The 24548-nt window shown below is 43.3% G+C and overlaps 1 protein-coding gene across 1 annotated transcript in view; it reads left to right on the forward strand.

Moving 5' to 3' along the window:
• Nucleotides 1-10454, forward strand: part of CLCN1 (chloride voltage-gated channel 1) — a 162519-nt gene extending 152065 nt beyond the window's left edge. Inside the window, exons 21-23 of the mRNA XM_073595939.1 lie at nucleotides 1041-1145; nucleotides 6256-6342; nucleotides 9087-10454. Coding sequence (XP_073452040.1) covers nucleotides 1041-1145; nucleotides 6256-6342; nucleotides 9087-9386 — 492 coding nt within the window. The 3' untranslated portion in view covers nucleotides 9387-10454. The remainder of the gene's footprint in view (nucleotides 1-1040; nucleotides 1146-6255; nucleotides 6343-9086) is intronic.
• Nucleotides 10455-24548: the final 14094 nt, after the last annotated feature.

Raw genomic sequence — 24548 nt, forward strand, 5'->3', positions numbered from 1 at the left:
TTTTATTTAAAATTAAAAATGTAGAGCGAGAGTACACAGCTCTATACCAATGGGTTTTTTTTGTTTTGTTTGTTTTTTTTATTTTTGTGTATGACATTTGTATTTGATGATTTTTAACATACACAAATAAAATACACAAAAAAAAGGAAAAACACAGTTATTGTATATTGTGTATTTTCTATATTTTTGAATTACTGTTTTAAGCAATAAAATACATTAATAAAAAATATATTCTTGTGTATTGTAAAAAAACAAAGAGCTCAAAAATAATAACCTTCAAAAAATGTAGACATGCGGTATACAACAATGTTTTTTATTTTTTAGGGTATGGTATTGGTATTTGTCCTTTTTTAACATATAACAATAAAATACACAAACAATGAGAAAATGGAATTACATTCTTGTGGATTGTCTTTTTCTAAATTTTTGCATGAATATTTTAGCACTGTTTTTTTTTCTACTGTTAGAAAACCTCAAAAAACAACAAAATACATAATTGACAAATAAAAAAACAAAAATATATTCTTGTATATTGTCTATTTACATTGTTAAGCGACTAATGTAGCTTAATAAACAACAAAATACATGACAAAATAGGCAGAAAAAAACCCCACAGGGGAAAGGATACCAAATTTCCTTCTGTTTTTGTTATATTTATTTTTTTTAATTGATCAGTAATCATGCACAATGTAATTAAATACATAAAAACGGTTTTTGTGTGCTTTTTTTAATATCACAATTTTTTTTGTTTGCAATCATGTGGGTTTTGTTTATAAACAAAGGCATGTCACAAAGCCAAATCAGTACAAAATTCCAATGTTTTTTGTTGTTGTTTTTTTTTTTACCTTTCAGTGCTACATAGGTTTTAATAAAATTTTGGGAATGCAAAATTGGTCATTTTGATGTAAGCATTAACAAATAACATTATCATGTACAAATACTATAGATTTCCTTTAGCTGCCTATATAAAGAAAAAAAATGAAAATGGCAAGCAGGAACCATTGCAAGATTGTGATTGACTAAAATTGCAATATTTTTAGATTGAAGTTTGGGAACAGCAGGAGCTCAGTAAGACCGTTTCGTTTGACAGCTGTTTAATAGACCCGTCGCCGTTCCAGCTGGTGGAGAGGACTTCCCTTCATAAGGTGCGTCACACAGCCCTGATCTTGCAGGATGCTGGGAGAGACAGGATGGGGGCCATTTTTAATGCAGGCGTAGACACTTATCATGGGGGTGAACATTAGCAGTGGCTTGTTTTCTAACTTGCTTGACTGGTTGCCTTCTACAAGTCTGGTCAACCAGCGAGAACCTGACCCGATAATACCTTGAAACAAATCAGACACTTGTTTGCTGGAAAGGCTTTTTTTTACAGTAAGAGCTCTGAAAATGTAAAATGTCAAAACTATTGGGACACCTGTCTTTACACGTACATTACTTGTACTTCAATGGCATCCCAGTCTTAGTCCGTTGGGTTCAATACTGAGTTAGCTCACCCTTTGCAGCTATAACAGCTTCAACTATTCAGGGAAGGCTGTCCACTAGGTTTAGGAGTGTGTCTATGGGAAACGCTTTAGTGAGGTCAGGCACTGATGTTGGACAAGAAGGCCTGGCTCGCAGTCTCCGCTCTAATTCATCCCAAAGGTGTTCTATTGGGTTGAAGTCAGGACTCTGTGCAGGCCAGTCAAATTCTTTCACTCCAAACTCGCTCATTCATCTCTTTATGGACCTTGCTTTGTGTACTGGTGCACAGTCATGTTGGAACAGGAAGGAGCCATCCCCAAACTGTTCCCACAAAGTTGGGAGCATGAAATTGTCCAAAATGTCTTGGTATGCTGATGCCTTAAGAGTTCCCTTCCCTGGAACTAAGAGGCCAAGTCCAACCCCTGGAAAAACAACCCCACATAATAATCTCCCTCCACCAAATGATTTGGACCAGTGCACAAATCAAGGTCCATAAAGACATGGATGAGGTGTTCTATCGGGTTGAGGTGCAGGCCAATCAAGTTCCTTCACCCCAAACTCTCTCATCCATGTCTTTATGGACCTTGCTTTGTGCACTGGTCCAAATCATTTGGTGGAGGGGAGATTACAGTGTGGGGTTGTTTTTCAGGGGTTGGGTTTGGCCCCTTAGTTCCAGTGAAGGGAACTCTTAAAGAGTAAGTAAAGTCGTCTTGTTTAATTGTACCTACAGGTAAGCTTATAAGAAGGCTTACCTGTAGGTACTGTAAATATCTCCTAAACTTGCATAGTTTAGGAGATATTTACTATATACGCCGCTGATGAGGTCATCGGTGCATGCGCTCTGAAGGAACGGCCGCCCATGCCATTTCTTCGGGGCCCTGTGACGCGACCGGCGGGTGGGTGACATCATCGCAGCTCCAGCCAATCACAGAGCCGGAGCCCGTGAACTTGGAAGAAAATCGGGGAAGGTGTCAGCCATCTCAGCAGTGTGTGGGCCCCGCTGCAGGGTTTTGTTCTAAGGTAAGTATTTCATAATGAGCTTGTATGCATCACATATTAGCTCATTATGCCTTTGTCTTACATGTGTGTGTTTTTTTTTTTTTTTTTTTTTTAGGTTTACTACCTCTTTAAGGCGTCAGTATACCAAGACATTTTGGACAATTTCATGCTCCCAACTTTGTGGGAACAGTTTGGGGATGGCCCCTTCCTGTTCCAACATGACTTTGCCCCAGTGCACAAAGCAAGGTCCATAAAGACATGTATGAGCTGCAATATTCCAGTGCTGTGGGGGTTAATATGAACCGCTGAACCTGTTGCAAGTGTAACAGACCATCCAGAACAACGGCATTATAGCTGAGCACCCAACAACTAGATGACACTAGCTTAGGTGCAAACTGGAACTCATTTTATTGTAAACTTACACAGTATATATAGTGCACAAGATCAGGTAAGGGCCTTATCACATTATCCTAAACAATTAGCACATGTAAGGAGCAGCCAACATAAACGAGGCTACCCTGCAGTCCCCTTCAAAAGCCCCTGTCCCGGCTGAGTCTGTCACAGCAAGCACTTAGCGCTTCAATCATCACAGCACCATACTTGATATGGTGTGAGGGTGATTGAAGCACATTATTTCTATTATCACATTGTAGTAATAAATGAAATAGTTCAATTCACCATAATGCAGAATCAGTGGGAGCCCTGAGCGTGTCACTTGCCACGCTGCCTGCCACTAGATATGGATTGTCACTTGCCACGTTGTTTGTCACCAGATGCGGAATGTCACTTGCCACGCTTCCTGCCACCAGATGTGGATTGTCACTTGCCACGCTGCCTGCCACAAGATGTGGATTGTCACTTGCCACGCTGCCTGCCACAAGATGTGGATTGTCACTTTTCACGCTGCCTGCTACCAGATGTGGATTGTCACTTGCCACACTGCCTGTCACAAGATGTGAATTGTCACTTGCCACGTCACCTGCCACACTGCCTGTCACCAGATGTGGAATGTCACTTGCAACACCACCTGCCACGTTGCCTGTCACAGGATGTGGAATGTCACTTGCCACGCTGCCTGCCACCAGTGCATTGGTGGCAGCACTGGTCCATTTAGCACAGAGGCAGGCCTCTGTGCAGTGGTGGGTTCTGAATGAAGGCAGGAGAGCGGTGATGCGGGGTGGGCAGTGAGAGATGATGCCATCTGTCTGCTCCCCACTGCACCTCCGACATTGAGGCTGACAGAACACCGGCTGTGAAGGCGGAAGAGCGGTGATGCAGGAGGTGGAGAGAGATGATGGCATCTCTGCTTGCCTGCCCGCTCGCTTCTTCCATCCACCCAGCTCTCATATGCTGGCCGCTCGGCTGTCTCATGCCGCCCGCCCGGCTCTCTTATGCTGGCCGCCTGGCTCTTTCATGCCACCCGCCCAGGTGTCTCATGCCGGCCACCCGCACCCATGGCCCAGCTGCAGAAAGCCATGGCCTGGTAGTGGGTTGACGACCCCTGCTCTTGATGATTGCCTGTGACAGATCCAGTGGCTTGTGATAACCCCTGCAACACCCAAAGATTACTGCTAAGGGTGTGGACTTCAGATTTCAATTAAAACCACAGTGAGTAGCACCAGGGACACTTCTCATTGAATGTAAGTACTGTCCCTTGTGCTGATTTAAACAAAATAATAAACTTAAGCCTGGTACACACAATGTGATTATGGGAGGAATGACCGTCCATTTTTTTTTTCTGCATGTTAGTCTCATATCGAAAATGAAGAAGTTACTAAAGTTACGAAAATTCTCGTACGATAGAATAAAAATGTGGAAGTGATGTAATGTTTTGTAGTGTATTTGTATTGTATTTTCGGAGGAAAACTGTACTGATTAAACAAGGATCGTTCATTCTGGTATCGTACGAGAAAAATTTTCATGTTTGTCTCTTCAGATAATATGAACTGTACTTATCGGCTCTGGAAAGCTGTGTACTAATGATCAGTTTATCCTACGATCGTTTCAAAAACAATATTTTAATTACGATTATCTGATTGTGTGTACGGGCCTTTAAAGAGTAACTTGACTTTTGACTTTTCCCCTCTGGGTGATCAATGCACATTGAAGGGATTTTAACAAACTTTGTTGCAGATTCCTACCTGTTTCTGCTATGAAGGAATAGCTCTTTAGATCCTATGCAAAGTGATTCTGACTAGAGGTGACTGATTAATTATATTCACCTGGGGCACTCTCAGTGTTCTGACTAAAACTTGCAGTGTCTGCATCCTTCCAGATGTGATTAACTCTTAGGGAGTAGCTCACCAAAAATTACATTTTTGTTGCAGAGGATGCCTAAAACCTGACTTGTAGCATTAATCAATCAGGAAATGACATTTTTTAGGACGTTCTGTACACCAGCAGTGTACAGAAGGCCCCCAGTTTGCCTTATTGCATTGATTTTTTTAGAGAAAAATAGTGGCTGCAGACTTAAAAGGGAAGATAATTTTTTATTGAAATTAAATTACAATATGGCTTATGTAGCTATTGTACATCGATCACAGCATACCTTCAGAGGTCTAGTGGAGTCCATGACTCGAAGAGTTGTTGTCTAGGGTTGTTCTAGCTGCAAAAGGGGACCTACTTAATAATAGCTGGGTGGATTTCCCATTTGTTCCTGCTTTCAACACATCAACTTCAGGGACAACACGTTCACCTGCTGCCTAATATTTCCCACCCACTTTCAGATGCCATTGTAATGGAATAATCAGTGTTATTTACTTTACCTATATAAAAAGTGGATGCAGCGCTAAAATATTATTAAAAAATATCAACGTGAAAAAGAAAAGTGAAAAAAGAAAAAACTAAAACAGAGTCCCATCATATAAGAAAATCAATAAGTGTTTGTTTAGAGTCCATCCATAAAAATAGGGGATGAAGCAGTAATATAATTTTCACACACAATGTATGTAGTGCATCCGGCTCCACACACCCAAGGTGATATAATAATCTGCTTACCAGATGGCAATGACTGTCACAGCAGTCGCGCCCAGCACAGGGATTTAGCGGTCTTCCCAAAACCTAGGTAATGTTCGGAGCTTCCAAGTAGTGATTCCTAGTGTCGCCAGCTAGTGGATCATAGTGCTCAGAAATACAAAAGAAAAGGCTCCCATAGTGTAGTATGTCAAATGTAGGTCAATTTAATAAAAAATAAGTATTGCACTTACAATAGAGAAGTTCATCAACCAGCGAATCATTCAATGTGGATGTATAGAAGTCACGGTGTCTACATGAGCCTCACTCTACTACATGTATCAAGAAAACTCCCGTCCACTGTCTCGGAAGGAAAAAAAAAACATAACAATGTCACCGCCAGAGGCTCCATCCTGCGTGTTTCGTCATCAATAGGATGTCATTTGGGGATTGGCCAGTCACCTGGCCACCTAGTTTTTTCTTTTTCACTTTGATATTTTTTAATAATATTTTAGCGCTGCATCCACTTTTTATACATCTTGTTTGAAGTTTGTGTACTGGACTTTTTTGATGCTGGCTGCTTTTCTCTTGCCACTATTACTTATTTGTTTTCATGTGGTATATTGTTAGCCTTCGGGCTCCTCTTTTGTATATCTATTTACTTTACCTGTCAGTGGTGATAATGGTATGGCTGATCAGTGTATATGCTTTAATAATTTTTTTTTTTTGCAAAAAAAAATTTCCTTGAAAGTAGGGTTACCCTTAAATCTATCTATGTAACTCTATTTTTTTATTGTGAAGGGTGCTCCATGAGGTCTCATTCCCATTCTTTCTCCCCTGCAGACGCATACACTATTTTCACTGCTCGGCCTTAGCCAGGCTTATATCACCAGCGGAGGGAAGCTCAGAGGAGTCATCGCTCTAAAGGAGGTATGTACAGTAAAGGCTTCAATAATTAACACTAAAAATGAGACCACTGAAAAGATATGAAACATAAAAACCACATACTTAGACATACATTAATGAAGCATATTAAGCTTATTTCATAAGAGAAGTGAGAAAGGGCAGTTAACCAAAGCAACCAATCAGGATCCTTCCTTTTTCTCTGTCTTTAACCACTTTAGCCCCGGAATGTTTCACCCCCAGCCCAGGTCATTTTTTGTGATACGGCACCTCGTTACTTTAACTGACAATTGCGCGGTCGTGCGACACTGTACATAAATAATATTAATGCCCCTTTTTTACCCACAAATAGAGCTTCCTTTTGGTAGTATTTGGTCACCTCTGTGTTTTTTTATTTTTTGCGTTATAAACAAAAAAAGACTGACAATTTTGAAAAAGAAAAAAAAAACTTTATTGTTTACTTTCTGCTATAAAGCACACCCAATAAAAAAAAATGTAAAAAATCTAATTTCTTCAGCAATTTAGGTCAACGTGTTTTTGGTAAAAAAAAAAAGGTCCCAAGAAGCATATATTGATTGGTTTGCGCAAAAGTTATAGCGTCTACAAACTATGGGATATTTTTATGGATTTTTTATTTATTTATTTATTTTTTACTAGTAATGGTGGCGATGAGCGTCACTGCGGCAGACAAATCGGACACCTAACTGACACTTTTGACACCTTTTGGGGGCCACTAATACAGTGATCAGTGCTAAAAAAAATATGCATTGAAACTGTACTAATGACGCTGGCAGGGAAGGGGTTAACATCAGGGGTGATCAAAGGATTAAATGTGCTTCTAGGGCGTACTTTCTAACTGTGGGGGGAATGCTGTGTCTGGGGAAAACAGATATCTATGTTCCTGCTTTGCAGAAACACAAGGGGGGTTATTTACTAAAGGCAAATCCACTTTGCACTGAAAGTGCACTTGGAAGTGCAGTCGCTGTAGATCCGAGGGGGACATGCAAGGAAAATAAAAAACAGCATTTTAGCTTGCACATGATTGGATGATAAAATCAGCAGAGCTTCCCCTCATTTCAGATCTACCCCTTAGATTTAGAGCGACTGCACTTCCAAGTGCACTTGCGGTGCAAAGTGGGTTTGCCTTTCGTAAATAACCCCACGGTCTCCTTCTTCCTCTCACAGAATGGTGGTCTGCCTTGTTTACATAGGCATACCGCCATTCTGCCTCTCAAGTGAACGATCAGAGTGTCCCAGTGGACATCGCACCCGCCAGCCACGTGCACGCCCCAGATCCTGTGCACGAAAGCACATACCTGTATGTGATTTCACACAGAAGGGCCGCCCCGACGCAGTATATCTGCTTGAGGCGATCCAGAAGCGGTTAAAGTAGAACTATATTCAAATGGTAAAATTTATAAATAAACATTTTTTTTTCTTATTAGTTTTGAATGTAGTAGAGGGGAATTATGGGAAGAATTCTCCTGACTTCCTGTCCTAAAGACACAGAAAAAAATCTCCCTAAGAACATATATATATATATATATATATATATATATATATATATATATATATATATATATATATATATATATATATATATACACACACTATATTGTCAAAAGTATTAGGACAGAAATAAATAAATATACAGTATCCCACAAAAGTGAGTACACCCCTCATATTTTTGTAAATATTTTCTTCTATCTTTTCATGTGACAACACTGAAGAAACGACACTTTGCTACAATGTAAAGTAGTGAGTGTACAGCTTGTATAACAGTGTAAATTTGCTGTCCCCTCAAAATAACTCAACACACAACCATTAATGTCTAAACCGCTGGCAACAAAAGTGAGTACACCCCTAAGTGAAAATGTCCAAATTGGGCCCAATTAGCTATTTTCCCTCCCCGGTATCAAGTGACTCGTTAGTGTTACAAGGTCTCAGGTGTGAATGGGGAGCAAGTGTGTTAAATTTGGTGTTATTGCTCTCACTCTCTCATACTGGTCACTGGAAGTTCAACATGGCACCTCATGGCAAAGAACTCTCTGAGGATCTGAAAAAAAGAATTATTGCTCACTTTTGTTGCCAGCGGGTTAAACATAATGGCTGTGTGTTGAGTTATTTTGAGGGGACAGCAAATTTACACTGTCATACAAGCTGTACCCTCACTACTTTACATTGTAGCAAAGTGACATTTCTTCAGTTGTCACATGCAAAGATATAATAAAATATTTACAAAAATGTGAGGGGTGTACTCACTTTTGTGAGATACTGTATATATACAGTATATTAAAAAGAACATTTGCAAAAATAAAGACATATAATAATAATACAAAAGAGAACACTTACTAGAATAAACTCTAATAATAATAATATTATTATTACTAATAATTATAATACTAAAGAGAACTTATATACAAAAAAAATACTGTACACACATCTAGTACATACATTTAATAATAACAATAACTAGAATAAATCACTCTAATATTAATATTATTATTATTAATAATAATAATACTAAAGAGAACATATTTAAAACAAATACTGTACATACATTTAGTACATACATTTAATAATCATTATAATAATAAAGAGAACAATTACTAGAATAAATAAATAATTCTAATAATAATACTAAGTGAGAACATTTACACAATAAATACATACATCTAATAATAATATAAATAATTATAAAAATATTTACAAAAAAATATATATAATAATAATAATTATAAAAGTGTTTAATTTTATTTCTTCTCCTTTAGTTACAAAAAGCCATAGAAGGTACTGCGCAGTCCGGAGTCCGACTACGACCCCCGTTCGCCAGCTTCAGGGATGCCAGTCGCTCCATGTCCCTGAGAAAATCCCATAGAGCTGTTCCAAAGGCACCACCTTCCCCTGACCCTTCCATGGTCCCTGATGATGCACCAACCTCGGCAGTCCCTGAAGTGACCCCGGACTCTGAGTTGGACGATCTGTCTGGTCAAGGATCAGAAAACGTGTCTCAGATCCTAAGGGACTTCCAGGTGTCTGCAGAACACAATGAAGATGAGGTGCCGCTGTAGCCCAGACCCATAATTCCATGGGGCAGGGTATCCTATCCATGATCTTCTTCAGGGGTAGCATGGCTATCATGTTTTGGGAAGCAGAAGATGTGACAAAGGTTTTGAACGCTAGATGCTTTCTGTGACGAATTTTTAAAAAAGGCCCTTTGGAAAGGCCTCAGAAACGCTTTACATACTTACATTAAGTACGTGCAAATGTTTATGGAAACTGCTTAGGAAGAGCTTTATACAAACCTTTAGGCTTGATACTGGTGGCCCTTTGGCACCAATATCCACATCTGCTTTGAAAATTTGTACCAAGCAACAACCTCAAAGGCTTCTAACTAGCCAAAGCTCTGCATTCCCAGCCAAAATATCTGGTGCCCAAGTTGAATACCTTGACCAGCATCTAGCGGAGTACTGTGATGCCGGAGAGAAGGATGGCACCGGGGAATAGTCCCCAGCTCTAGATGGTCACTTTGCAGTCAATGCCACTGGAATTTATTTTCTACCCTTGGACCTTTGCCGATGAATGTTTAGGTGATACAAGACCTGGTCTTATTAAATTTTCCTTGGAAAGCTCAGTTAATTCGGAAGGAAATTGAGTTGTTGACTTATCCAAAGGATTGGTCAGAGTGTGTTGGTTTGATAGTTCTTATTCATTAATCAGTGGGATGTGATTACATTTTTTTCTAATATAGATACACATAAGCTGCTCAAAACAAGTTGATAGGGTGCTAGACCCAAAAGATAATTAAAGTCCAGCTATAAATCCAACTTTTTGAAGATGGCCAGGATGTTCCTAGGGATCCCTTCAGCTCTCTGAAGAGCATATACAAAGATGTATGCTCCACAAGTATAGCAAAGGTCGAGTAAAAGTTTATTGCTCACAACAAGAGTTAGAAAGAAATAACCAACGCATTTCAGGGGCTGAAAAATCCCCCTTCATCAAAGCTAGGAAAACAAGGCAACATACCTTATAATAAATCAGGAGATATAAAACAATAAAAGCCTATAGGAATAAAGTATATGTCATATAAACTATTTATATGTATTTATATATATATTTATACACATACAGTATATATATATATATATATATATATATATATATATCACAAAAGTGAGTACACCCCTCACATTTTTGAAAATATTTTATTATATCTTTTCATGTGACAACACTGAAGAAATGGCACTTTGCTACAATGTAAAGTAGTGAGTGTACAGCTTGTTGAACTTCCAGTGACCAGTATGAGAGAGTGAGAGTGATAACACCAAATTTAACACACATGCTCCCCATTCACCCCTGAGACCTTGTAACACTATCGAGCCACATGACACCGGGGAGGGAAAATGGCTAATTGGGCCCAATTTGGACATCTTCACTTAGAGGTGTACTCACTTTTGTTGCCACTGGTTTAGACATTAATGGCTGTGTGTTGAGTTATTTTGAGGGGACAGCAAATTTACACTGTTATACAAGCTGTACACTCACTACTTTACATTGTAGCAAAGTGTCATTTCTTCAGTGTTGTCACATGAAAAGATAGAAGAAAATATTTACAAAAATGTGAGGGGTCTACTCACTTTTGTGAGATATTGTGTATATATATATATATATATATATATATATATATATATATATATATATATATATATATATGTGTATATTGATATTCTACATACATATGTATTCATTGATTTTAAAGGGTTTTAATCATTCTTTTATATTCCATGATATGGCATGTGGACTTGTTCTCTCAGCCCTCAAGAAGGGTTTTTTGAGCAGCCGAAACACGTTGGCCTATTCTTGTTACCTAACTAAACCTTGAATGTGCTCTAGACTTGTGGCACTCTCACCCTTATACACTGCTCAAAAAAATTAAAGGAACACTTTAAAAACACATCAGATCTCAATGGGGAAAAATATCATGTTGGATATCTATACTCATATAGCCTGGGTAATCTGTTAGTAACGACAGGATGCCACATCGTTTGATGGAAATGAAAACAATCAACCTACAGAGGGCTGAATTCGAAGACACCCTGAAAATTAATGTGAAACAATGATGCAGCAGGCTAGTCCATTTCGCTGAAATTTCATTGCAGCAACTAAAAATGGTACTCAGTAGTTTGTATTGCCCCCACATGCTTGTATGCATGCCTGACAACGTCGGGGCATGTTCCCAATGAGACGGCAAATGTATTTTCTTCCAGATCTGGACCTGGGCATCACTGAACTCCTGAACAGACTGAGGTGCAACCTGGCGGTGTTGGATGGACCGAAACATAATGTCCCAGACTTGTTCTACCGGATTTAGGTCAGGCAAGCGTATCAATTCTTTCATCCTCCAAGAACTGGCTGCATTCTCTTGCTACATGAGGCTGGGCATTGTTGTGCACCAGGAGGAACCCAGAACCCACTGCACCAGTATACGGTCTGACAATGGGTCCAAGGATTTCATCCTGAAACCTAATGGCAGTCAGGCTGCCATTGACTAGCCTGTGGAGGTCTGTACGTCCCTCCATGGATATGCCTCTCCAGACCATCACTACCCACCACCAAACCGGTCGTGTTGAATGATGTTAAAGGCAGCATAATGTTCTCGATGGCTTCTCCAGACCCTTTCACGTCTGTCACATGTGCTCATGGTGAACCTGCTCTCATCTATGAAAAGCAGAGGGTACCAGTGGCAGACCTGCCAATTCTGATGTTCAATGGCAATTGCCAATCGGGCTCCACGGTGCCAGGCAGTGAGCACAGGGCCCACTAGAGGATGTCAGGCCCTCAGGCCACCTTCATGAAGTCCATTTCTGATTGGGCAGAAACATTCACACCAGTGGCCTGCTAGAGGTCATTTTGTAGGGCTCTGGCTGTGCTCTTCCTGTTCCTCCTTGCACAAAGGAGCAGATACCGGTCCTGCTGATGGGTTAAGAACTTTCTTTGGCCCTGTCCAACTCTCAAAGAGTAACTGCCTGTCTCCTGGAATCTCCTCCATGCTCTTGAGTCTGTGCTGGGTGACACAGCAAACCTTCTGGTAATGGCACGTATTGATGTGCAATTCTGGAGGAGTTGGACTGCCTGTCCAACCCCTATAGGGTCCAGGTATCGCCACATGCTAGTAGTGACACTGACCCTAGCCAAATGCAAAACTGGTGAAAAACAGTCAGAAAAGATGAGTAGGAAAAAAAATGTCAGTGGCCTCCACCTGTAAAACCATTCCAGTTTTGGAGGTTGTCTCATTTTTGCCCATCTAGTGCACCTGTTATTAATCAGTTTCAGCTGATTTGGTGTTAATTAAATTAACAACCCTCTCTGCTACTTAACTGACCACATCAATATCCCAGGAGTTTAATTGAAGTGATGCTATACTCTGATTAAAAAGTGTTCCTTTAATTTTTTTTGAGCAGTGTATATACTCTTCCAGGCTACCTCTTACGAAAGAGATATTTTTTCTCTTAACTCTCGCTCATGTTTTTTATTTTGGTGTCACCAGGACAGGAATTTAGAAAAAATATCCATGCCTGGAATTTTACTTTAAAATACCAAACTACACAAAGTGCAGTAACCTGTACTAAAACATCAGTGCATTACAATAAAGTGGAATTTTGATTTTTTACCACTGGTCATTGCACTTTGCATGAAGTCTTTTCAGTGCCTTATTTAATACACCTTCAAGTCTTAAAGTGATATTAAAATCTCAGTTTTTTAAACTGATTTAATCACTTACTGAGTATGTAGCGTCTTATCTTTTAACCTGTTCCTATGTTTCATTTAAGCTGGTGCCTTGACCGCTGTCAAAGGTTTCCTGTTTTAGGATGGCCCCTTTCTCTTGCAGAATCCTATGGAGCCAACCCTACATGCAGGAACTAGATATCCCTACACTGTGTGCATTAGTAGAAACACACAGATCCCCAGACCAAACAATAAAGCCGCGTACACACGAGCAGAATGTCCGACAGAAAAAGTCAGATGGAAGCTTTTCATCGTCTATTCCGATCGTGTGTGTGCCTCATCGGACCTTTTCTTTTTTTTGAAATTTCTGATGGACCTAGAAATAGAACGTTCTAAATATTTCCGACGGAACAAATTCTGAACAGGAAAAAACGCTCGTCTGTGTGCTGTTCCGACAGACCAAAAACGACGCATGCTCTGAAGCAAGTACGAGACGGAAGCTATTGGCTACTGACTATTGAACTTCCTTTTTCTAGTCCCGTCGTACGTGCTGTATGTCACCGCGTTCTGGGCGGTCGGACTTTGGTGTGACCGTGTGTAGGCAAGACCGCTTGAATGGAATTCTGTCAGAGAAACCTTCGGAGTTTATTCCGACAGCAAAACCGGTCGTGTGTACGGGGCATAAGAGTCCAAATTAATTTACTGATGTTGTGTTAAAAGACAACCAACGTGTTTCCAGGGGTCAAAGGAACTCCCCCTTCATCAGCGCTACAATAAAACGCAATACAATAAAACATAAAATGTACCTGTTATCCATGATGTTTTAGGATTGTTAGGATCATGATTTTATCAGTCACAATTATTTTTACATTATATTATGTTTTATTATAGCCCTGACGAAGGGGGAGTTCCTTTGTCCCCTGAAATACGTTGGCTGTCTTTTAACACAACATCAATAAAATGAATTTGGACTCTTATTTCTTGGTCTGGCCCTCCTTCCATATATGCACATCTTTTCCTGGTAATCTGCTGGAGTACCCACAGTAGAGGTAGCCTTGCCTGTTGTGAGCAGCTTAACCTGAGCCAGTGGACTCTTCAAATGGTTCTGGCGCTCTAACTACCTTGTTTAAAGCGGTAGTAAACTGCTGGAAAAAAAACCTGCAAGACAATGGCATTATGTGGTAGTATGCATAGCATACTAGCATATTATGAAATACTTACCTTAGAACGAAGCTTCCACAGCGCTGAGGGGGCTGACATGTTGTTTCCTTCCGTTTGCAGCATCATCTTAGCCTAGGAAAAGTCACTAGATTGGTGCTCAATGATGGTTCAAGGTGGAGATTTTCCAAAAAAGGATACTGTTGTTGTATATTGTTCCATGTCAGGAATTTATTCATGCAAATTTGTCTGTTGCTGGGAGGTCACTTTAATCCCTTCCTGCCCAGCCCCAGCATTCTTTTAACAGGACTATTATGCCCAAGAAGGAAGAGGGACGGGACGGGTGGGGGGGGGGGAGGTCTGCCCACTCATGTGGTCACATGATCAGGAACCAGGCCTGCCGGCTTCCAATCATTACTAGGGCCTGGGAGCTGTCTGACAGCTTGGTCTATGTGCTGGGATAGCGCAGTGAGCACACTCAACACAGAAACCTTGCATGTCCATTAATGAATATTGCTGTTAAAGTTCACCCTACTTTACTGCCACATGTACGTGTTATGTGAATTCTCAGAATTACTGTACAGGAGAAGAGTGAGTTCATCATGGCGGTCTTATCTGTGGATCTCGGTATCATGCACAATTTTTCAATGATGAGATGGGTCCCCTTTTAGGTGGCTGTTGTTGCAGAGCACCACAAGTCTACGTTGATGTCTTCCAATCCTCTATACAGTCTTATTTTATTTTTTTTCTACTAAGATCTGAGCTTTTTTAGAATTGTGCACTTGTTGATTTTGTGAAATCATGTGATTCATAGACTTTATATGGCATGTGTCCTACTGGTATTGAAACAAATCAGGAAACCTCAAATAAAAGAATATATCCTCTTGTATTTTACTTTAAGCATTTTGAAAAGTCCATTGTGTGGGGAGAGTGCTCCAGAGATTAGTAAATGAAGCTTTACTATTCAAGGAATACCCAATCACAAACAAAAAAAAACACATTTTTGCTCGCACATAATTGGATGATGGAAGTCGGCAGAGCTTCTGCTCATTTACTAAGCTCTGGTGCAACTGCACTTTGCACTATTTGCCTTTAGTAAATCAACCCCACAGGGTCCAGTTGCAGAAACAGAATTTGTATTAAGGTTGAAACTCAATAATTCATAACAAGCCAGACGGGATGACACCTGACCGGGAACACTCACAGGATGCAAGTAATGTGTAGCAGAGTGCGTCTCAAGCCTGCCATCTTGAGGGGTGAAATGCATCCTGGCTGGTCTGTGCCCTAATGGGGACGTTTCCAGAAGGAACCTCTACCTGCCGCTCTCTGTCAGGCAGGTGACCTGCCTGACAGAGCCTGGGAGCCAGGGCTAAAATAAGGTCTGCTTGACCCAAGATGGTTGGCAGAGTCACATGGCATCCAACCAGATAGCTACTTCAGTGAGGCAGGAATCCATAGAGGAATCATGTTTCTCTTGACTTCCCCTTCAGCTGCAATGTGGCTGTGGTCGAGTGCCACCTCCAGTGTAGAAAATAGCCTGCATCTGCCTACAAAAGCATTTAGTTAAAGTGGCACATTTTTGTTGGTATGTCCTACTTGGTGCTGAAATTTTGCCAAATCAAAAACTCTCACTTTTGCTCATGCCTATATATAACTGGAGGTGTCCTTAAACTGGATGTTCTGTTCTTTCCCCCATAGTGGCCCCTGTGTTTATGGATCAGGGCTGGAAGGTGCACCAGGCACTTGTGCACCCCGGTGGGCAGTGAAGGGATGAAAATTTAGGGGTAATTCGGGGGGGGTCAGGTAAGTCCTTTTAGGACTAGAGGGAAAAAACCAGGGTAACGGTAAGGAGGGTAAGGAAAGGGGATGAGGGAAGAAGGAAGGGGGGCGGAAACAGGGGAGGAAATTGGGGGAAAGGAAAAAGGGGAAGGGGGGAGGGAGAGGGATGGGGGAAAACCAGAGGAAAAGAGTGAAAGGGGGCTTGAAGGAGTAAGAAAAAAGTGGAAGCATGGGAAAGGAAAGAGGAAGAAGTAAGGGGGCAGAGGAAAGAAGGGGAAGGGAATTTGAAAGGAGGGAAGGGGGTATGTGGAAAGGAGGAAGGTGGAGGGTGAAGAAGAATGGTAGGAAGATAGGAGGGGTGGCGGAGAAAGCAGAGGAAGGGAGGGGGAAATGAGGGTAGATGGAAAAGGAAGGAGAAGAGAAATGGGAAGAAGAGAACAAGGGGTGGGAAAAAAGCAGAGGAAGTGAAGGGGAACGGAAGAAGGTAGGGAAGGGGTGATATTGGAAAAGAGGAAAGGGGAGGAAAAGAGGAATGGATGGAAGAAGGAAGGAGGGAAAGATGGGGAAAAAAGAGGGGAGGAGGAAGGGAGGAAAAACCGAGGAAAAGATAGAAGGGAAGGGGGGTAGAGGAAGGAGAGGAAAGGATATGAGAAAAAAGGAAGGTGGGGATGATAGGGTAAAACAGGAAAGGAGAGGAAGGGAAGTGTGGGAAGGGGAAAAAGACGAGGGGGGGGGGGTGCAGGAAAAGAAAAGAGAGGGAGGAAAGGGGAGGGAGGAGAAAGGGGGTAGGAAGGGGAAATTGGGAAAAACAGAGCAAAGAAAGAAGGTTGGGGAAAAAGGAAGGAATGAAAACAGGAAGAAGAAAAAGGAAGACAAGGAAATGGGAAACAAAAAAAGGGGAAAGTGGAAGAGAGGGAAAAAGTGAAAGAGAATAAAGAGGATGCAAATACTGGGAAAAAAGAAAGGTAAAGGTACTAGAATGTCCACCTTTACTAGATTTCCAGTACTGACCTGGTATTTTCACTAAAAAGCAATATTCAGGTGACTGTAAGGGCTGCGTCACATTATTCTTGAATCCCGTCAGCAGACTCCTGCTTGTTCTGTGAACCTTCATTATCTGGGATTAATCATTCTTCCCTCCTGTAAGCCGCATTGTCTCTGCTGTATGCTAATATTAGTATGGCCCTCGCTATCTGTACTCCTACATTATTCATCACTCTCATGGATGATACCTGGGTTTAATTAGAGCTCTCTACACTTATCGCTGATAATCAGTGTGATATTAAACGCCCTACCAAAGAAGTATATAAGAACTTCTTTATGCTTGCAGTGCTGGGATCCTGGCTTTAGCTTCCATCAAGGTCTTTATCTTCATGCTCTGTCTTTATGTTCTCATAGCGTTGCACATGTTTCCTCTAGTTCCCACCAACGATTTGAAAAAATGGTACGTTCACTGGCTTCTGATCAAATTGTCCTGGGGTATGACTCAGATAGAAACATTAGATTGTTAGCTCCTTTGAGCAAGGGACTGTTGTAAAATGTTCTTTGCCAAGCTCTACAGAATACATTGGCATACCCTAAATGGCACCTGTCATTTTGAGGAGGACTGTATGCTGTCTGGAGTCCTGTTTGGAAGGTTTCAGAGTATTCCACATCATTACCCTGCTGTGAAGCAAAATACCTGTGTGACTAGGGACCAATGGAATTACATTGCATACTGTAATGCTTACCCCTAACGCATGTGGTCAGACACTATAGCTGGCTTCTGTGTTCTTCCACTATAGCAGCCCCCTTTCCCATAAGGCAAGCAGGCCTACCAGTACTCAGTTTCCCTCAGGACTTATACACAATGCTATAGTGCAGTGATGGCGAACCTTGGCACCCCAGATGTTTTGGAACTACACTTCCCATGATGCTCAAGTACACTGCAGAGTGGATGAGCATCATGGGAAATGTAGTTCCAAAACATCTGGGGTGCCAAGGTTAGCCATCACTGCTATAGTGCATGGCTACCAGGCCAGGGCAAGCGGAAACTGAGCACAGCAAAAAAGTACATGTGGCTGGCAGACAGGCGGAATGGTTCAATGACAGTCCAGGCAGGCAAGGTTCAGAATAGTCAGGGTCAAATCTGAAGTCAAAAGACAAGCAGAGTTCAGAGAATGGTCAATATCCGATCCGAGGTCGTCAACGAGGGAATCCAATCTAGCAGAGCAGGGCAGACAAACAGGGAGCTTGAAATACGTGTAACAAACGCAATATCACAAGCATGAGACTGCAGGCTTGGCTGGCTTCAATCAGGTTTGGTTTCCACCCAGAGACCGGCCACATTGATCACCTTGCAGGTGGACAGACAAACAGATAGAATGTATCACAGCCAAAACCAGGATGCTGAATGAGACAAGAGCGCTAGATGCTCCTGATATACTAATATACTAAATCTTAAATTTTCTAGTAAAGAGTTTTAGCCTTGCTGTTTCAGGACTCGAAAACATCATATGAATTGCTACTTCCATCAAAGCCTTATCACACAAGTTTTTGCATTGTAACAGATTGAAAGAACCAATCAGAACTGGGCTTATGCAATAAGTTTAAAGGGCAACTCAACCCAAGAACAAATGTACAATATATTGCAGCTTACAGTCCCTGGATGTGGTGGTTGCATTTGTTTTCTATTTTCAGGCTAAGAACATTTTCACCAAGTACAGAAAATACTGACTGACCTTGCCAGAGCCTGTTACTTCCTGTGAGCTGTAAGCCACCAATTGCCCTGCCCCCCACAAGTAACATAGTTGCCAACTGTCCCGGATTTCCCGGGACATTCCCGGGACTTACACTACATTCCCGAATTTCTGTTGTCCCGGGAAATGTCCCGAAAAATCCGGTTTTTGATTTTCGCCGCCCGCCGCCGCCGCTAGAGGTCTGCGGCCGGCGGAGACATTGTCTCCGCCGCCCGCCATCTTGAAGAAGCTCAGGAAGACGGCTGGGGGGGCTAGACGGAGCTCCTCCGTCGCCGCCCACCCTCCGCCCCGCCTCACCCCGCCTATCCCCGCCCCGCTGCCAGTCTGTTATGGAAAGGGGCGGGGGTTTTGCCATGCAGTATTAGACAAGAGTGACACCGGCGGACACCTCTGAGGTAGGGGAGGGGGGGCGCACCGCTGTGGGATTTTGTAAGGGGGGCTCCACTGGGGACACACCTGATGTAAGGGGGAGCTCCACTGGGGACACCTGATGTGAGGGGGGGGCTCTGCCAGGGACACCTGATGTGAGGGGGGGCTCTGCCAGGGACACCTGATGTGAGGGGGGCTCTGCCAGGGACACCTGATGTGAGGGGGGGCTCTGCCAGGGACAACTGATGTGAGGGGGGGCTCTGCCAGGGACACCTGATGTGAGGGGGGGCTCTGCCAGGGACACCTGATGTGAGGGGGGGCTCTGCCAGGGACACCTGATGTGAGGGGGGGGGCTCTCCCAGGGACTCCTGATGTGAGGGGGGCTCTCCCAGGGACACCTGATGTGAGGGGGGCTCTCCCAGGGACTCCTGATGTGAGGGGGGGGCTCTCCCAGGGACACCTGATGTGAGGGGGAGCTCCGCCAGGGACACCTGATATGAGGGGGAGCTCTGCCAGGGACACCCGATGTGAGGGGGGGCTCCGCCAGGGACACCCGATGTGAGGGGGAGCTCCGTCAGGGTCACCCGATGTGAGGGGGGCTCTGCCAGGGACACCTAATGTGAGGGGGGGCTCTGCCGGGGACACCTGATGTAAGGAGGAGCTCCACCAGGGACACCCGATGTGAGGGGGGGCTCTGCCGGGGACACCCGATGTGAGGGGGGCTCTGCCGGGGACACCTGATGTGAGGGGGGGCTCTGCCGGGGACACCTGATGTGAGGGGGGGCTCTGCCGGGGACACCTGATGTGAGGGGGGGCTCCGCCGGGGACACCTGATGTGAGGGGGAGCTCCGCCGGGGACACCTGATATGAGGGGGGACTCAGCTGGGGGCACCTGATGCAAGGAAGGTGGCAGGTGACACACTCGGGGCTCCCACCGATTCTGCATTATGGTGAGTTGAATGATTTCATTTTATATTACAATGTAATAATAGAAATAATGCACTTCAATCATCCTGACACCATAACAACCATGGTGCCGGGATGATTGAAGTGCTAACACCAGGTGTTTAGAGTATCTTTATCTGCTGATTGTTAAACTTTCTAGAATACACATATTTCATTTCCCTCTCCCCCTCTCCCCCTTTCCCTCTCCCCCTCTCCATCCCTCATTCATCTCAGACTCTAACCACACCCTCTTGAACCACGCCCATTTAAGCCACACCCACTATGACACGTAAACCACGCCCATTTTTCGTCGCACTTGTATATTTTCCCTAAGACATGCCTACAAACAAATGCTCCGCCCCCTAATTATTGTACGGCTCCGCCTACAGCCACAAAAGTGTCCCACATTTTTTTTTTTACAATGTTGGCAACTATGAAGTAATGGAGATGAAGAGATCTGGACATGTTTGTAGTCCATATCAGGAGAACGGTCCAAGGTGACAACTATAGCTACTTCCATAGTTACAGTGAAGGAATGAGGTAACCACCCAAGGACAAGAAGTGTGTTAATTGTCAGATTACATAGTATAAAAATAAAGGAAAAAAAGAAAACAAATGCAGTCATCACACCAAGAAGAAAAAAAAGAAAGGGCAAGGCCTTCCAAAGGGGTCGCAGTAACTGAACACTACGTTTGAATTTGATTACATTTTATTTAGAAAAAACACACCATAATATCAAATATGAGAAAATACCAAAAACGTTGTCATTTAAAAAGAGAGATCACAGCTGCACATACAACCACACAATCAGACATACACACAGCTCAAATGATGGGAGTTGATTGAAGTATTGTTGACCAATATATTGCATATACTATCTCCCTCCTTCCTAATTAGGCAGTGGATTGTGGTCATCCCAAATAGTATATGTAACTGTAAACTGATTGAAATGTGGATGAGCATAAACAAACAGGTAGGTATATCATGGGCCGTCCTAAGTCATTAGTACACAAATTCAACCGTGGCACCTATGATTAGGGGCTCTCATTTATCTATTGGAGGCAGCGGTGGCTTTGAGCTGTGTGTATGTCTGATTGTTTGGATGTATGTGAAGCTGTGATCTCTCTTTTTAAATGACAATGTTGTCTTTTTTAATGTTTTGGAAGGTTATACTCAGACCACTATTTTTGGTATTTTGTCATATTATGGTGGGTTTTTTCTAAATAACATTTTATCAAATTCAACCATAGTGTTCAGTTACTGCGACCCCTTTGGAAGGCCTTGCCCTTTCTTTTTTTTCTTATATGCAGTTTTTGTGGTCGCATGGACTGCGCCATGTTGTGGATACCACGTGGTGAAAGGTTGAAGTAATTACTACATTAATTATCTAAATAGTTGTATACTAACAGTGCGGTAGATCTGGCACCACAATATTTTTTCATTTTAGTCATCACACCAAGGACTAATAAGATAAAAATATATTACTTTATGTTATTTTAAAGTGATACTAAAGGTATGTTTATTTATTTTATTTTTTTTAAATAACAAACATGCCATACTTACTGTCACGGAACGCCCCACACTCCGCTTGAGTGCTTCCGTCATATACCGCTTCCTAAGTTCTGGAACACGAGTCCAATGGATCTGGCTATAGGAACCCCAAGAACTAGACAACACCAGTCTTGGAGTACATCAGAACTACCTTTATTTTGAGATCTCACAGACCTTTATACAGCAGGGATGACTCAAAGCTAACCTAATTAACATGACCTAATTTACTACAAAATGTACCCAGACCAGATGACAGTCTTGTGGGCACCGAGCTTCACACATTAATACAATTAACAATACAAACAACAATCTCCCCCCTCCTCAGCCTAGACCATTTGTCTATTAGCCAGTGCTGGTGGCTAATGTGATCAGCTCTCTCAATTAACATAAACACATGTTGATAACACCAGCATCTCCTCACAGGATGTGTCCCAGCAGAATGAATCAGTCTTATCAGCAGGGGGCTGCTGGAGGAATCCCCCCTCCCTCTTCAGGGACACAAATATACAGTAAGGAGTCCCCATACAATATATACATGACTGAGTCCGATTAATACAGTTCAGACTGGATTTCTCATTCACCTCAAATGCTAGGGCCCATAATCGGTGGGCAACAGGCTTGCACACAGTCCTCTCCAACAGCCTCCGCTCTGGCCATGCCCGTGACATTTCTCCCCTTTCGGCAGGAGACTAACACAGGAGGAGACCCCAGACGGGTTGACTCCGAAGTTAGTCCACAGCTCCAGTCCTCTACTGCCTGTACCCACACAGTACCCCAAACAAATCATCCCAAACAGTGCATTACTCACCCAGCCATCCTCTGCCTCTCTCAGAGAACATATCTGCCGCTGGGGAGAGGCCCGGACTGGCCCTTCTCCCTGGAATCCTTTCTGCCGCTGGAGAGAAGACAGGGGGATTGGGCTCACTCCATCCTGCTGTTGGGGATCTGGGCCGACTGCCCAGCATCCCTGGGGTATACAGGTGGGGACTGAAGCCCCATCAACCGACACCAGATCAAGCTGCAGTTGTGAGGTGATGACTGCATTCTCTCCTTGGATCCTGATCTGCAGCTCGCGATAGACTGCAACCTCCTCGCCTTGGGCCTCCACAATTGCTGCAGGTGTGGGGCAGAGGTCTTGGACCCTCTGTCCGGTTGCCAGCACTTCTGCTGGGGGTTTGCCAGGTGGTTCCTCCTCTACAGAAACGTCTATTAAATCCCCAGTCTCTGGAATTGGTAAAAGTGTGGGACAGAGGTCTTGGACCCTCTGTTCAGTTACCAGATCTTCAGCTGGAGAAGTTTGTTTTAACTCCATAGATGCTGCTGGCAGAAAATCACATGTCCCTGTCATTGTTGTGGGAGAAAGGCTGACTACCTCTTCTCTCAGGAAGGCTGTTGGTGCTGGGCAGAACACAGTGAACTTTGGCCCTGATAGCAGCTCTTCTGCTGGAGGCTCATCAGGTTGTTCTTCCTCAGCAGAAAAGTCTATTAAATCCTCTACCTCTATAACTGGTGTCTGTGGATAGAGGTTCACCATCTCCTGTCCGTGGAACTCAGAAGATGCCATCAGTGCTGGGCAGAGGTTAGCAGAGCTCTGCCCTGTTGTCAGCACTTCAGTTTTGGGGATGGCAATCTCCAGATTTTCCACTGCAGATTCTCTGGCATGCTGCTGGACAGGCACATTCCTCCATCCAAGATCATCCCATGCAGAAACAGGATCATCAAGGTCAGTCAGCACTTGCTGCATCCGCCATAAGACCTCCGCCTCCATAGCTGTGGGGGCAGGTTGGCAAAGCACACTATCGCTCTGCCACATTGCCGACTCTTCAGCCAGGATTTCAGGGTTGTCAGCTGGTATTTCCTGATAGTCCCAGGCAAAGGGAGCCCAGCCCTGGCACTGAGCAATGTCTAGCAGCCGTCTGTAGGCGATCTCTAGCTCCCATTCCTGAACGGCCAGAAACTCCAAATCTTCCTGTGCCCAGTGCACTTCCGAAATGTTCAGTAGCCCTTCTCTGAAATCCATGATTTCGTCCACCCGCCGCTCCAAATCACTCCCAAAGTTAGGGTCCCCTGTCAGCTTCACAAACAGTCCCAAGCCGCCGTAGCTTAAGCCTTCCGTTGGGCTGTCATCCGCTATCCAGGGACATGCTTGGGATACATGCCACCGGAGGGCTCTGTAGCTCTCATCCAGCTTCATCTCTGCCCAGACCAGCCTGCTTAATTCAGCTGTCTGCTTCTTGTGTGGTTTTTCTCCCAAAAACCGCACCCGCAGTCCGTACTGCGACCAGTACCTTTCCTCGATGGAGGGGAGAACTTTTCCCTGGTGTCGCTGCTCACGGGCTAGCGCTTCCTTCCAGAGTTTGCAGCGAATAGAATCACACCATCCCAGCAGGACCTGCTCCGATACTGGTCCTCTGTGCTGTATCTGCATCTCTCGCAACCTCCTTCTGAATTCCTCATCCATGGCGGCTGGTATCTGTACCTCTCCTCTTCTGCTATCTGGACCTTGGATCCAGATGGAAGTTTGGATGTCCCAGACTTCAGGAAGCTATCCCACCGCTGCCACCAATGTCACGGAACGCCCCACACTCCGCTTGAGTGCTTCCGTCATATACCGCTTCCTAAGTTCTGGAACACGAGTCCAATGGATCTGGCTATAGGAACCCCAAGAACTAGACAACACCAGTCTTGGAGTACATCAGAACTACCTTTATTTTGAGATCTCACAGACCTTTATACAGCAGGGATGACTCAAAGCTAACCTAATTAACATGACCTAATTTACTACAAAATGTACCCAGACCAGATGACAGTCTTGTGGGCACCGGGCTTCACACATTAATACAATTAACAATACAAACAACAATCTCCCCCCTCCTCAGCCTAGACCATTCGTCTATTAGCCAGTGCTGGTGGCTAATGTGATCAGCTCTCTCAATTAACATAAACACATGTTGATAACACCAGCAT

This window comes from Aquarana catesbeiana, linkage group LG08 (genome assembly GCF_042186555.1).
Source record: "Aquarana catesbeiana isolate 2022-GZ linkage group LG08, ASM4218655v1, whole genome shotgun sequence".
In the NCBI taxonomy this organism is placed as follows: domain Eukaryota; kingdom Metazoa; phylum Chordata; class Amphibia; order Anura; family Ranidae; genus Aquarana; species Aquarana catesbeiana.